The following is a 14,108-nucleotide window of genomic DNA, read 5'->3' as shown; positions in this document are numbered from 1 at the left end:
GAGCTTCGAGCCCGAGATCCTAAGTAATTAAGCTGTGGCCAGTGGTGCCTGGAGCCAGGCTTGGGCTCCAGGTATGTGTTCTCAAAGGGAAGGTGAACTCTGCTGCGTTTCTTCTCAGGGGCTGTCTGGGTCACATACTTGATGGTGGGAACCAGAGAAGACATTTTGGACATGCATTGGAGCTCAGAACTGACAGTGACGCAGTCACAAAACAGGACTCAAAGTCTCTGCCAACTCTCATCTCCAGATTACTTTTATGTAGAGAAGAAAATTGTCATTTTGAGAAAAAAAAATCTACATATTACATGTTGACATCTGTTCAAACTGTTTTAGTTAGATAACAAATTCTATTTGCTCAATGAACTGTGACCTTTGGTCAGTCTCCTTTATCTTCTGAAAAAATGGCAAAACTAATGTCTTTATAAGGATTAAATAAGGTAGCTTACGTAATATATTTAACACATATTAACTGATCAGTGTACATTGATTATTTTATTATCTTCACTTGAGACCTGAATGTCAAAAGATGTCTAGCTGTTCTAGTTTTATTACTGACTGCCTTTTGAGGGAAGCTTTAGTAACAGAATATAAAGCACTTCTAGTTCGTCACTGAGTAAAGACTTTTTTTTGTTCATGTAATTATGCGTAGAGTAGTATAATGAATTTATATTGTAGGTTGAACTATAGTTTTGTTAAATAATTCTGTATTTTATTTTTAGATATTTGATTTAATGGATGCCAAAGCACGTGCTGATTGCATCAAAGAAATCGATCTCCTTAAGGTAAATAATAAACTGTGGACTACTTTGAGCGTAACTGAATGTTGATAAAAGTGATTGAAACGTCAGACTTCTAAGCAAAAAGTTTTAGATTTGTTAAAATGTCAGCATATAGTAACGTAGTGATCTTCTGGATTTATTGTAAAATAATTTAATCAGAACCTTTGGAATCGCCCTTTCAAAATAGGGAATAGATTATTGAGCATAAAACCATAAAGACATTGTTTCTGGGTCTTTGCAACTAGACATATTTTAAAGGTTAGGCAATATAAATGCATTTTAGTACTTCAAGATGTGTTATACTGAGAATATGGAGTAATCTAAAGGTTTATACATTTTAAAGTAACATTTTAAAATCTTTTTCCAGATTTACAATGGGTGAATATAAAGAGCATGTCAGAAACTCATTTTAGTATTTCATCTACTTAATCAGTGCAGATACACTGAAGTCTGTCATATTTCCTGGTGAAGTTTCTTAAGGCTGCGGATTAACTAGAATGTTTTTTTTATATAGCCATTGTGTTAGTGCCTTAAACAGGTGTACTTTATCCAAAAAGATAAGTCAAAACCATGCTTTTTGACTCTTGGGTTGGTTGTAGTTATTTCTTGGCCCATAAAGTAACCACTTTAAACCTCTGTACACTTTCGTTATACAAACAATAATATTCTGGAAAATATGAAGAAAATCACTTTTTGGTACTAGGGCTTGAACTGTGGGCTACTTGACCACTGAGCCACATCCCCAGCCTTATTTTTGGATTTTATTTAGAGATAGGATCTCACTGAGTTGCCTAGTGCATTGCTTCTGCTGAGGCTGGCTTTGAAGTTGCAATCCTCCTGCCTCAGTCTCCTAAGTCACTGGGATTACAGCCGTGAGCCACCATACCTGACTTATCTCTTGTTAATTTTGAGAAATGATTTGTCATGGGTTAACTTAGTTCAAGATTGACTGAACCAAAAGATTAAAAGTGTATATAGACTAATCCATACATGAGGTTATATTTTTCTTACGGATGATTTTGTGAATCAACTCACATGGGTTAGTTCTATAAATTTATATTATTTGAAGTAATAGTGATATTAAGATAGTGTAGTATCTACTGGTACACACTAGGTTTTTGTTTTGGTGCTGGCTACAGTTACATTAGGACCAGCCCCAACTTCAAAATAGGATTAAGAAGAAATACTTTATTTACTACTAAATGCTCTTAATAACAGTTTTCATTTTGAAGATATAATTTTTGGCAATAGGTTATTAATTTCTGCCCTTCACTTATTGCATCTATTTACATGCCTACTTGGCATAGCAGTATTTTTAAAAATTTTAAGTTTAACTATTTCCAATAAAGAATATTGAAATAGGGCTGAGGATGTGGCTCAAGCGGTAGTGTGCTCGCCTGGCATGTGTACGGCCCGGGTTCGATCCTCAGCACCACATACAAAGATGTTGTCTGCCGGGAACTAAAAAAAACAAATATTAAAAAAAAATTGAAATAAAATTAACGCTTATCTAGTTTTACTTTTGATGAATATATATTTAAAATTCACTAGATTGAAGAAAACTATGCTGTCAACATTTCTGTAATTTTAAAAAGTAGCTAGACTATTAAGTTATAAAAGTAGAAATAACTGTTGAAGGTAAAAAGCAGATAATTTTTCAATTTTTTTCCTCAGCAACTCAACCATCCAAATGTAATTAAATATTATGCATCATTCATTGAAGATAATGAACTAAACATAGTTTTGGAATTAGCAGATGCTGGTGATCTATCCAGAATGATAAAGGTAAGGGTGTTTTTCAAAATTGTCTTACATTATTTTCCCCTCAGTTGTTCAACAGACATATTTGATACTTTAAATACCTCACTGCATGCTTAACATAGGGAAGATGGGAAATGAATGGTTGGTAATGATGGTAATGATTTTGAGGCTGGTTTACTTGGTGAAAGGCACATCAGGCTCCTTCACTATCTGGAAATTCCAAATCCAAAATTTGAAAAAGGCCAACACACTGGCCTTCCCTCAGATACACTTTTCCAGCTTGACTTCTCTGAGCAGCCCATCCTTGGTCCTGCGTCTCTAAACATGAGGGAATAGAGGATAGAATGTTTCTAGAAGGGACTCAAACACGACCTGGATGTCAGTCCCTGACTTGACTGCTTAAGAGATTAACTTTCTTTTCTAAGGTCATATTAATTGGCTTTACATTCAGCCAGAAGTAATAGAAACCCCAAGGTAAAGATGGCTTTAAAACTGCTGGTTCTTGAACCAGTTACGTAACTTTTCAGTGTTAATTTTCTAGAATAATGGAACCTATTTTCTAAAACTGTTGTGATGAATATTTATTAAGAACTTAGTTTTCTCACACATTATACAACTGTAGTTGACAGATACTGTTATTCCTTCTCTGTCACGTAAATGTCTGGGACTAATATGGCTCAGATCTATCAAATATGTTTTCTAGCTCATCAAGTCACCCTAGGTTTGAGGAGACGAAGAGGATTTGCTGACTATCTTGAAGCTACTCCTCAAAACTGCCACACAGCATTTTCAGCTTCATTCCCTTGGTCAGAATTAGGCTCCTAACATATTTAACTGCAAGAAAGGCTAAGTATATAGTCTGCAGTCCTCTGGCCAAGTGCCTCATTAGACTTCTATTATCATGGAAGAGGAGCTCAGTGTGGAAACAAGAACCAAATAAGAAAAGCAAAATCCATTTATTTACAGCTTGCTACACCTAAGGGACGTTGGCTTTGCCACCAAGTCTATAAAGCTTTCACAACTCAGCCACTAGAGAAGGAAAAAGACTGCAGGTGTGCCCTGATGGGGGGCTGGTGACATGGGAAAACAAAGGCGGCCTTTCTAGAAGGAAGCCATCCTATGTAACTAGTGTGAAGGACGTATTTGGATTGCTCTAGTTGGAAACAAGGACAGAATTGGGAAAGCTGTCAGTTATTAATCATGATTTGCCCATTTGGGCTCCTTGTTACAGATATTAGTCTTTTGGAGTGTCGCTGGAATTAGCAATCTGACTTCCTGAAAGTCTGAGTTGCAGACTGGATTTCTGAATTGTTATTGGAAAGTATAGGTTTCTTGGACAAGTCCCTGCATTTTGGGGGTTAAAGGTCTATTTTGGTATATGATCTGAGCATTTTCAGTTTGTATAGAAACTTAAGAAAATACATGTGAAGTAACATTTTTTATTTAATCTTCAGAAGGCTTCGGAGGGGAAACTTGATCAGATAAACATCATTACTAGTATACAGAAAAACTGATGTTTTTGAAATTAGCTTTGATTGAATATCCATGTGTTTTCCTTTAAAGATTTTTTTTCACAGAATTCCTTTGAACATCAGGTAACAGTTCTTTACCTTCTCACCAGAAAAATGTTGATGTGCACAGTTTGCATTTTTTGCTTAAGGCCCTCAGTAGTCAAGAACTGTGCTGTTGAGTGTGGGTTTAAAATCAGACCCCTAAACACTCATGTCCTTTAAAATCTTAGTCTCCTCATCCGTAAAATGAGGACAATTTCCCAGAGTGTTTTCTAAGTTATGAAAGCAGTACATACAAATAAGGTAATGTTATTCATATCAGCCAAAATGCTATCAAGCTGACATGTTTAAACTCCCATAGTTAGAAGGAATCATTTCTAACCAATTATCTTTTGTGTGTGACTATAAAACTAGCTCGACAGGCAAAAAACATGTCTTCGCGAATTGAATAAAAATGCAAAAGGTCTTCCTCCGAGTGAGTGTAATTGCTTCATTAATAGGCTATAGGATTACTATCATCTTAAAGTAAGCCCACTTGCAAAATCTTGTGTTAATGAATACAAATTCATATGATACTGGTGAGTAATAGTGTAAACACATTTTACATCATAATGGATACTTCAAAGTACTCAAATAATTTTATGAAGTTTCTTTTTAAAAAAGTTCATTATTATACATTTACTGTGCCAGGCTTATGCCTTCTTTGAACTCATTGTCTAGCAAGTAAGATATTCATTTAGCTAAAATTCTATAACTTCACTTTTAATAAGTTGGAGCAGTGTGGGTTTTAATGGGTATTTATAAAAGGACTACTAAAATTAGTCTGGATTCTAGAAATGCTGTGTGACCTTGACTTAGTTAACCCAGCCTTAAAAAGATTGTGCTACAGTTGCCACATCCATCAAGTTGGGTTAATACCTGTATTATAGTAGTACAATGAGGATAAAGTCGTGTGTGTATATATGTGCACACAACTCTGCCTGTCCAAATATGTCTGGTACATATTGTCTGATTTTCTTTACTACTCTTCCTTTCCCCTCCTTGTCACTCAAAAGTTGCCCTTTTTGCAGATTACCTCATATTCAATTACAGAGTGTAAGTTATCAGAATTACTTCACTTCTACTTTCCAAAGACCCCATCTTCTACACCAACCTCTATCTGTTGTTCTTTACTATTGCCCATATTACTCACTCAGGAGGGATTGCTCTCTCTCCACCTGCGTTCTGCATCCTCTTGGCCTGTTTTCTCAGAAACTTTAAATTTTATCTATTCTCAGTCCTGTATCTATAACTTCATGTTCTGGACCCCTTCCACCTACAATCAGATAATGTGATCTTAAGCATGTTCACATGTATATGCACACATGTCCCTTAGTCGTTTATTAGTCGTTTAAGAAGTTTACCTTGTAGTGGGAAATTCAAATAAAAGTAAGTTGAGTATATGGTATGTCACATGTTGGTAAGTACTGTGGAAAAAAATTAAAAACTGGCATTAAGGAGTTCAGAGGGAAAACAAATTGTCTGAGAAGGCTCTCCTGACTATAACTACCTTCATTCACCTCTACCTGCCTTTTTCTGCAGTCACTGCTGACCTTATTTCCAGCCCCCTGTACAAATTCTCAAATAAAATCCAGTGAACTTCCTTTGGTCTCATTCCACTTGAACTCAATAGTATTAGACTTTAATTCCCTTCTTAAAATACTCGCTGACTGAGAAACAAAGTGCCTTGGTGTTCTTTCTAGAGTCTTCGAGTCATTCTGTTCTTCCTGACTTTTATGGTGAAGTTATAAATGTCTGTGGCCTATTGGTTTGTTTTTCACCCACCTTTTGTAGCTGATAGCTTTCATGCCTGTGGATTCATTGCCTATGTTCTTGTTGATTCCCAATTTATCTTTAGCAGAAAATTCTTCTAAATTTGAATCCACATACGTCAACATGTCTGTAAACAAATTTGAGAATCCTCCTCCAGTGTTCCCTAACTCAAGACTCAGTGCACAACCGTCCATGAGCACATTCTAAAAACGGGAGGAAGAAATGACAGTCCTTTCTTCTAATCTATTATCCAGTTCTACATGAATTTCAAATTTCCACCCAGTTGTTTCTCCTTACAGTGTGAAGTAAATCATCTCTCCCCTGCAGAGTTAGAGCCTTTTATTAATTTCCTCACCTCCAGTACCCATTTCTCCATTTGTCTTTAGATGGGTGGGGGAGAAAAGGAAGCCCTTGTTTTCTTCAAAAGGGCTTCTCCTTCTCGGTGAAAGTGAAGATTAAAATATTTGACAAGATTTACCAAACCTTGTGTAATACAGAAGATAAGCTCCCTGGAGGGAGGAATCTTGATCTGTTTTGTATACTCCCTACTGCCTAGGACGGCACCTAGCACACAGTGGCTGCTCAACAAATAATTGCTTCAGACTCTAGTTGCTACTTTCTGTGTTTTGGCACATGGACCTTTCAGTTCCTTGAATCTTATTTTTCCCTGACTACCTTGGATGTTCTCCATTCTTTGCCAAGTTTATGTTTATCGTTCAGTTATTCACTTACATGTTACTTCCTCAAGCCTTTTCCTTTGATAGTTTTATGATGTAGATATCCATGACTCTTCAAGGGTATCTCGGGAATGTAATCCTGCAGTTATTCATGTGATATTTTAGATCAATAAATTAGACTTAAGGCACTCTTGAGGAGAGCAACCAAATCCCGCCTTAATTTCTAGGGGGATGACCAGTAAGTGTATGAAGACAGTGTGTATGAGAATTGCTCGTTTTCCAGGGCCCGCAGGTGATGTTTGGTTGTACAGTAATCACTGAAGTTTTCTACTGCTTCACACTCTGGTGCAGGAGTCTAAAGAGAGTAAATGGTATGCTGGCCCCAGAGAAGACTGTTACAATATAGGAAGTTGATTGTTTTTCCAGAAGGGCCAACTGAGAAATTCTGAAGTTGTTTGGTAAATACCTTTCTTCATCCTATAAGCAATATTTTATAAAAGAGGGCTACTCTAGGGGGAAAAAAATCACAGGATCTACTTCTGTGAAGGAACATGACATCGACTTAATACTTTGTAAAGGACAGCAGTAAAGGCTTGAACTGCAAATAACATGATTCATCTCTTTAGAAGGAGGCGTATCGTAAATCGTTGTGTATCACAACAATATATTTCACTCTCAAGTCTTCAACGTAATTGGGGTAGAAAAAGGAAATATAGCTTCTGGTCTCTATTTCAGAAATGAACCTCTGGATAACGTTGCCTCAAAGATTTTTACAAGTAAATAATTAATTGGCTTAGAACAGGCTGACAAATATAATTAAGCAATTTATAGTTGAAATATTCAGTATTTCTCTAATTAGTGACAAAGGAATACCTGAGGCTGTGGTCAGATGAGATAAGTCCCGGATGAGTTTTAAGATAAAAGGAAACCTGGAATTTTTCATCATACATTTCATTATCTGTAATCAGAATTTTAAAGTAAAATGGGTTGTTATAAAGCAGATACATTTTGATTATTTTGTACCTACACTTTGGTCTAAATTTGGACAAATACATGCTTCATTTAGTAGTGAAACCATTTATTTCACTGTGCCAATGTCAAGAAACATGGTGATAAAGTCTCAAATGAGGGGAAATAAGACTATTCTCAAATTTTCCTAACTATGTTTTGAAAAAAATTAAGGCTCTGTGTTATTAGAAAGTCAGTTTGAGACACAGAAAGAATATAAATGAATACATTCATACTTTAAAAAAGTCTCTTTGCTAGAGTATCAGTAAATGTTTTGGAAGGGGACTCACAAGTCACCTTTCAAAATATACCATATCATAGTTGCTAAGAATGAAGTGCAATTCTTACAAGTTTTTTTATTGATGCATATTTATACATAATGATGGAATTTGTTACTTATTCATGCGTGCAAACAATGTGGCCAGTATTACTCCCCAGTACTTCCTCTGCCCTCATGTTTTTAGTGAAATATGCAATCTAAATGAATGTATTTTGCCAGAAGTTTGATGTTTTTCAAAATAATTAAAGCTCTTATTTCTAATATTTTGTTATAGGCTATATTGTTGTATTATCAACTTTCTGTTTCACTCCTTTTAACTTTGTAGGAGCCTCAAAACTAGTAGTCATAAAGTCAGCTTAATCATGTGTTTAGGAGTTTATTAGTTACTATTGCTGCATAGCACATCACCATGAATTCAGTATCTTAAAAAGAAATATTCTGTCAATTTCTTTGGGCCAGGAGTCTGGGTACTGGTTGATAGTTTCCCTCTTCAGGGTGTTAGAAGTTTGAAATCAAGCTGGGAGCCAAGATTAAGGCTTCCATGTTCACTGATGGCAGTGAGAATTCACTCCCTGGCAGTTGTGTAATCTAACTCTGTCCTGGTTGTCAAGTTTCTACAGGCCACATGGCCCCCTGCACAGTCTGTTATTGTGCTTGCAGGAGGGTCTCTGGCTTTGAATGGCTCCCACTTCTTGGAAGGGCTCACTAGATTGTTAGAAGGATAATGTTTCTTATAATTCAGTCAACTAGGCTTCAAGATCCTTTCTGCTATATGATCTGGGGAGTATATAATATTCGTATCCCCAACTGTCAAGGAATTACATTCTAGGAATTTGGGGGGAATGATGTATCTTAAAATTCTACTTACGACAGACTTAGCAATAAAAGCAATCATGTTTTGAAGATAATTATCTTTAAATATTATAACTTAGAAAACTTGTTTTTTAAACGTTGATGACATGTTGCTTATCCAGATTTAGAAGTTACATTGAAAACTCATCTTGAAATGTCTTTTGGCTGTTTAAACTACCAAAACCTTCCCCACAGTACCATCTTTGAGTTTGCCAAAACACCCACATCTTCTATTTCAGCCTCTGACTAAAGGGTATAGTCCAAGTTAGTAGTGACAACTTCTACTGACCCCAGTTACAATCTTTCTACTGAAGGTTACAAATGATAGCACTATTTGAAACAAAAATGATACAAAGAGATGGACGTGTATATACATAAGCACTGAAGTATATAGCACACCCATACACAGCAATATGTACAGAATTTTTATAGAAGTAGTGTTGCAGGTTAAAGAGTGAAGCCATATAGAATTTAGCAGATTGAAAATTATAATGACCACTTTGTAGATCTGAATGTGGCTAAAATGTTGTCATTAAAAGATAAACGCCTGTACCTACCAGAAATTGTTGCCCATGGTGTTACTTGGTTTGTAAAGTCCACTTTTCAAGGACCCCGTTGTTCGTATATTTGTAAATTAAGGGTAAAATCTCCATTAGGTTAAGTGTCTTTCTCTTTTTAATTGAGACTTTTATGCTTTGTTGTGTGAGAAAAACAACTTTCTGACTATCTTGAATGGTCTAACATAAGAATTTATTTAAAAAGGCAACTATTTTCATTTGTGATCATGTACCTTTTACTGATTTTTTTTTTTTTTTAAACACTCTCACTTTATCCATACTTTGACAGAGTAAGGGAAAACATGAAATATTTCCAGGCGTTTTCTCATTCACTTTAGTTACAAGGAAGCAGCTCCCAAGAATTACTTATACAGCAATAGTATAGTAACCATTCCTTGTAGTAATGTTAATGCCTTCATGTTATTGGTCTTTTTTAGTATACTGAGTTTCCTTGGTATTGATAGACTAGTTTCTTTTGGGGGAAAAATATTGACTTTATAAGTGCTTATTTGTCTTAATATTTTCAACCCTACAATGAAATACGTTTTTGGCTTCCATCAACAGAATTAATATAAAATTGTGACTTTGGGGAATGAATTTATCACATTTATAGTCTTAACACTCTTCATGGATTTTTCCCAACATTTTAAGACTAGTAGAGTTTGGATGTGAAAAATGAAATGCTAGGCATTTTCAGTCATCTTTACCTGCCAGGCTCAATCTATTTCATACTGTAAAGCAATGTAAGTTATCTGAGTTTTATGCAGACTGCCAAGAGTGAAAATAATTACACTGAAACTTAGTATACCAAAATTTTAACTGAGGTATTCTACACATATTTACCCAAAATTACATATAGCAAATATTTATACTTTGATCTGTCTATACCTTGTACAGAAAACTTCAGCAAGATAAAAATCATAGGTCACATTTTCAGAAGCATCCTGTTTTCTATCACCAGTCTCTCTGAAATTGTTTTTGTAAAAGTACACCTTGCAGTTATTTCAAAAAGTACTTAGGAACATCCCTTCTGATGGTTCATGTTTGGTTTTTTATCATCAACTTGTAATATAATCAAACTACCAGTTGTCTCATGTGAAGATCATTTATAGTGTTAAAAAAAAAAAAAAAAACTCATTGGTTCACTTTTTTTTACACTGGAGAGATGAAGGCTAGGACAAACCAGTAAATTATTTTGAAGTGTGAGAATGTACCCAGTAGACATATTTGTTTCATTAGTAACAGCTTATAGAATGAGAGATGGTGAAGACTTCATACATCATTTAGAAACTGTTAATATATTGAGGAAAGAAACTGGGACCCAGGATGGTTAAGTGGCTTCTTCAAGGTCATATAAGTAGTTAATGTCAAACTTCATAATCAAGCTATTAAAAGATAAATATGGGTCATGTAAGTGACACATTGAAACATTTGACAGCATTCCCAAGCAGGAAGTGTTTCCTTATATTTAACATAAATCTATTACTTCCTCTCGTTAGGTATTTGGAAAGGATGGAGAACAGCTGGTACCTGTATTCTAGTTCTCTAACAACTTCATTATGTCTTATCAGTTAATTATTTTTTCCAATCCTTTTCAAAAATGGTTTGCACACAAGAATCACATTTGTTTTCATTTGTATATTTGTAACTATAGAAGCACATTTCTAAAGGATGTTTGGTAAAGCTTCCAAGGATTAGCTACATCATTGTGGGTCCCCTTCATTAAAAACTGAGTCTTAAGAGGACATTTTTAAATCAGGTGCAGGACGTACATGACTACATGTCCATGAAATTGGCTCTCGTGGTTTCAAATGTTCTGCCTGAAACTTTTCCCTTCAACATTAATTTACCAACTGTAGGCTTAAATATTTGTATAGACAGACATTTTTGTAAATTATTGTCAAAGAATTTTTGTTGGGTAAGGTCTTTGAAGCTCTTGCAGTGCAAAACAAATAAGCAGTGTACCTGAAGTGGTAGTGACTATAATGCAAGGGCCAAGTTACCCAGCTGAGTAGTCCCAGAATGCTTCTTAGCATCCATATTGTAAATGGATTTGGTCTTGGGAATTTGTGATTTTTAAAGGAAAGATATGAGTATTGTAATGTTTTCCTAAAATCTTCAGAAACATCTTGCATCAGCTAGCATATTCTTGGTACAAATCAGTGATTGTGTGTTTCGCGAGGTATGCTGGACTTCACCTAGATAATTTTTATATGTGAGAATATAATTTGTATTTGTGAATGTTTTGTATATAAAATCAACTTTTTTACATGACTTTGGTATTTGAATAATATCCACTGTTTATTTGAATATTAATGAAGGTAGAAAATACTTTCTAAAGTCAACAGCACTTTAGCTAAAAAAATCTAAGGAAAAATTACGTGTAACTGACTGTTAATTTCTGCCTGTTTATGAATGTGTAACTACTTTCAGGTACAAAAATGTTCTGTTTTAGAGCATAAACATGGAAAAGGTACCATGACAATCTTTATTTGTATCAATACTAACCTTTAAGAAATTTTGGTTATTGCTTTATTAAAAACTTGCATGAGAAATACATTTTTCACTCATGTTGACATTGGATTTTTTTCTAATTTAAAGCTGAATAGAACAGTCCTTTTTTCAGAAATAGTATTTTTGAAATGGTGCCATTTGGCTAGAGGATTAAAATGTGAAAGATGTATCATTAGAATATTAAGAAGCAGCTTTCTGTTTTGTGATACTTTAGCATTATACAAGTTTTGGCTTTGTAGTGTCAGTGTAAATCTTACCAATATTCAAAAGAATTCAATTGCTAATGCTGTTCATCTTCCTAAGACATAGCCAACAGTGCCACCATCAGAACAGACAGGCTATTTTCATTCTAAGTGTTGGTGTTCTCAAAAAACAAGACATACTGAAGAAATGTTTGGAAAATTTTTTCCAACGGATGCAGATAAAAAACCTGGAAAATACTAGTGACATAATCAAATTGCCTTTGACAAATTCATAATATTCTTCAGTGGCCTGCTACTACATGGGACGTTTAAGTCTTGCCTGGTCATTCTATAGCTAGGATTATGATGGTCAATTTATTATGTTAAATTTGTTCTACGATAGTCTCAAAAAATAAAAAAGAGATCCTGGTCATTTTACTCTAATAGCATTTTCTGTAATATGCATCTTCAGGGCAATTCTTTTTCATTATCTGTTTTGTGTATGACTTAATTTTTAATGATGGTCTTTTAAAAATGTGAAGGGCTATGTTAATTATAGTTATCATTTTACAATCTATTTTAAAGCATAATATTTTTCTTTCATGGTTTGATACTTACATGAAATGGTGTATTTATTTCTGAATGAAAAGAAACCTGGTCCCCATCTTCCTGTTGACATCAAACAGTCCTCTGATATGCTAATCTAGCTTTGGGGAGAGCACATCCAGGCTTTATTTGGATTCATTCCAAGTCTGAAAGAAAATTATGTGTAAAGAACTGATTTTGTAGCATTGCCCCTTTCGAATGAAAGCTGATGTTGACACAGTCTATTAAAAGACTTCATAATGAAACATGGGAGATTTTCAAAATTGTAGTGAGACTGCAATTTTCTTTTTAGGATGCAGTCAATGCTACTGATGCAGTAGCTGATAACTTCCATATATGTGGTATAATAAAAATCATCAATTTTTCTGTGAAGATTTATACTTTGGTATATTGAGAGCAAAAGATTATATTCACTATCATTTGCAAAGTATGAAGTAGGGTAAGAGTTCCTTGTGTCGTTTTTCCTTTCAGCCTGCCCTCAACTGGTCATAAGTGTAAAAATTTAGTTATTTTGAAATTTCTCAAATATCAACAAAAAAATCAATTCTGAAATACATTAAAGAACGTTTAAATTTGAATAAATGTATATGTTTAAATGTAGTACTTATGTTGGTAATCTAAAAATCAAGTAGGAAGTGATTTTTCTATAAAGTGTCTTAAACTAAATTGCTCTTGAATGAGTTATTAGTCTTTAACATAGGTGGGCATTCAAAAGAGGACAACAATTCCAAAAATGAAAGTGTACATCTGTTTAAGTTGACTACTGGTGCTTTCAGCTTTTTGCCACAAGATTTTGTTTCCTTGGCTTTCAGTTTCATTTAATCAAAGCAAAGTGCAAGTTTGCCTTACCATGTACAATAGAAATATTCATGGAAACTTTACATAAATCCCTTTTGTTTATTTAATTTTTAATAAATCGTGATACTTCAAATCAGTAGGGTGGTTCAATATTTAAAAAGAATTCTATAGTAAAACCTCTGCCAAGAGAAGAATAGTCTTTTGATGAATATAATCACCTTAGGATTTGTAGACATTTTTATTCTGGCTTTTCTTAATAATCAAATTTGACAACTTTCCTTTTAAGACAAGCCATTTTATATAGATGTTAATTTTGGGAAGTCGATAATACAGATGTGGTGTTACATGGTTTGTGCTAACCTTAGGTATATAATCGGAAGAAACCTATTAAAATCATGATAGTAGGTACATTAAAGCCGGTATTATTTCTGACGTATAGATTTATGCCTGTTAAGACTATTTTAAGATCTTATTTTTATTTCTTTAAAAGCATTTTAAGAAACAGAAGAGGCTAATTCCTGAGAGAACAGTATGGAAGTACTTTGTTCAGCTGTGCAGTGCATTGGAACACATGCATTCTCGAAGAGTCATGCACAGAGGTAAGAAAATCAAAAACTTTTATGTGTCTTCTAGTCATTGTATAGCATCATGTTTTCTCAGGTAATTCCTAAGTTGTAATTTAATTAGAATTATAAATGTTAGAGCCCACATTTTAAAGTCTTTTTGCTTGATATTTAGTGTTACTGATTATGTTGGTATAGCAAAAGATGC

The 14,108-nt window shown here is 34.4% G+C and overlaps 1 protein-coding gene across 2 annotated transcripts in view; it reads left to right on the top strand.

The window, feature by feature from the left end:
• Positions 1-14,108, top strand: part of Nek7 (NIMA related kinase 7) — a 129,105-nt gene that overhangs the window by 83,163 nt on the left and 31,834 nt on the right. For both annotated transcript variants that reach the window (XM_046464847.2, XM_046464835.2), the window contains exons 4-6: positions 720-782; positions 2,454-2,564; positions 13,828-13,936. In XM_046464847.2, the coding sequence (XP_046320803.1) occupies positions 720-782; positions 2,454-2,564; positions 13,828-13,936 (283 nt within the window). The remainder of the gene's footprint in view (positions 1-719; positions 783-2,453; positions 2,565-13,827; positions 13,937-14,108) is intronic.

This window comes from Marmota monax, unplaced genomic scaffold (genome assembly GCF_021218885.2).
Source record: "Marmota monax isolate L192 unplaced genomic scaffold, Marmota_monax_Labrador192_F-V1.1 WCK01_AAM20220418_F8-fsc00099, whole genome shotgun sequence".
In the NCBI taxonomy this organism is placed as follows: Eukaryota; Metazoa; Chordata; class Mammalia; order Rodentia; family Sciuridae; genus Marmota; species Marmota monax.
Note: the sequence above shows the minus strand (reverse complement) of the source record. Positions and strands in the feature narration are given on the sequence as shown.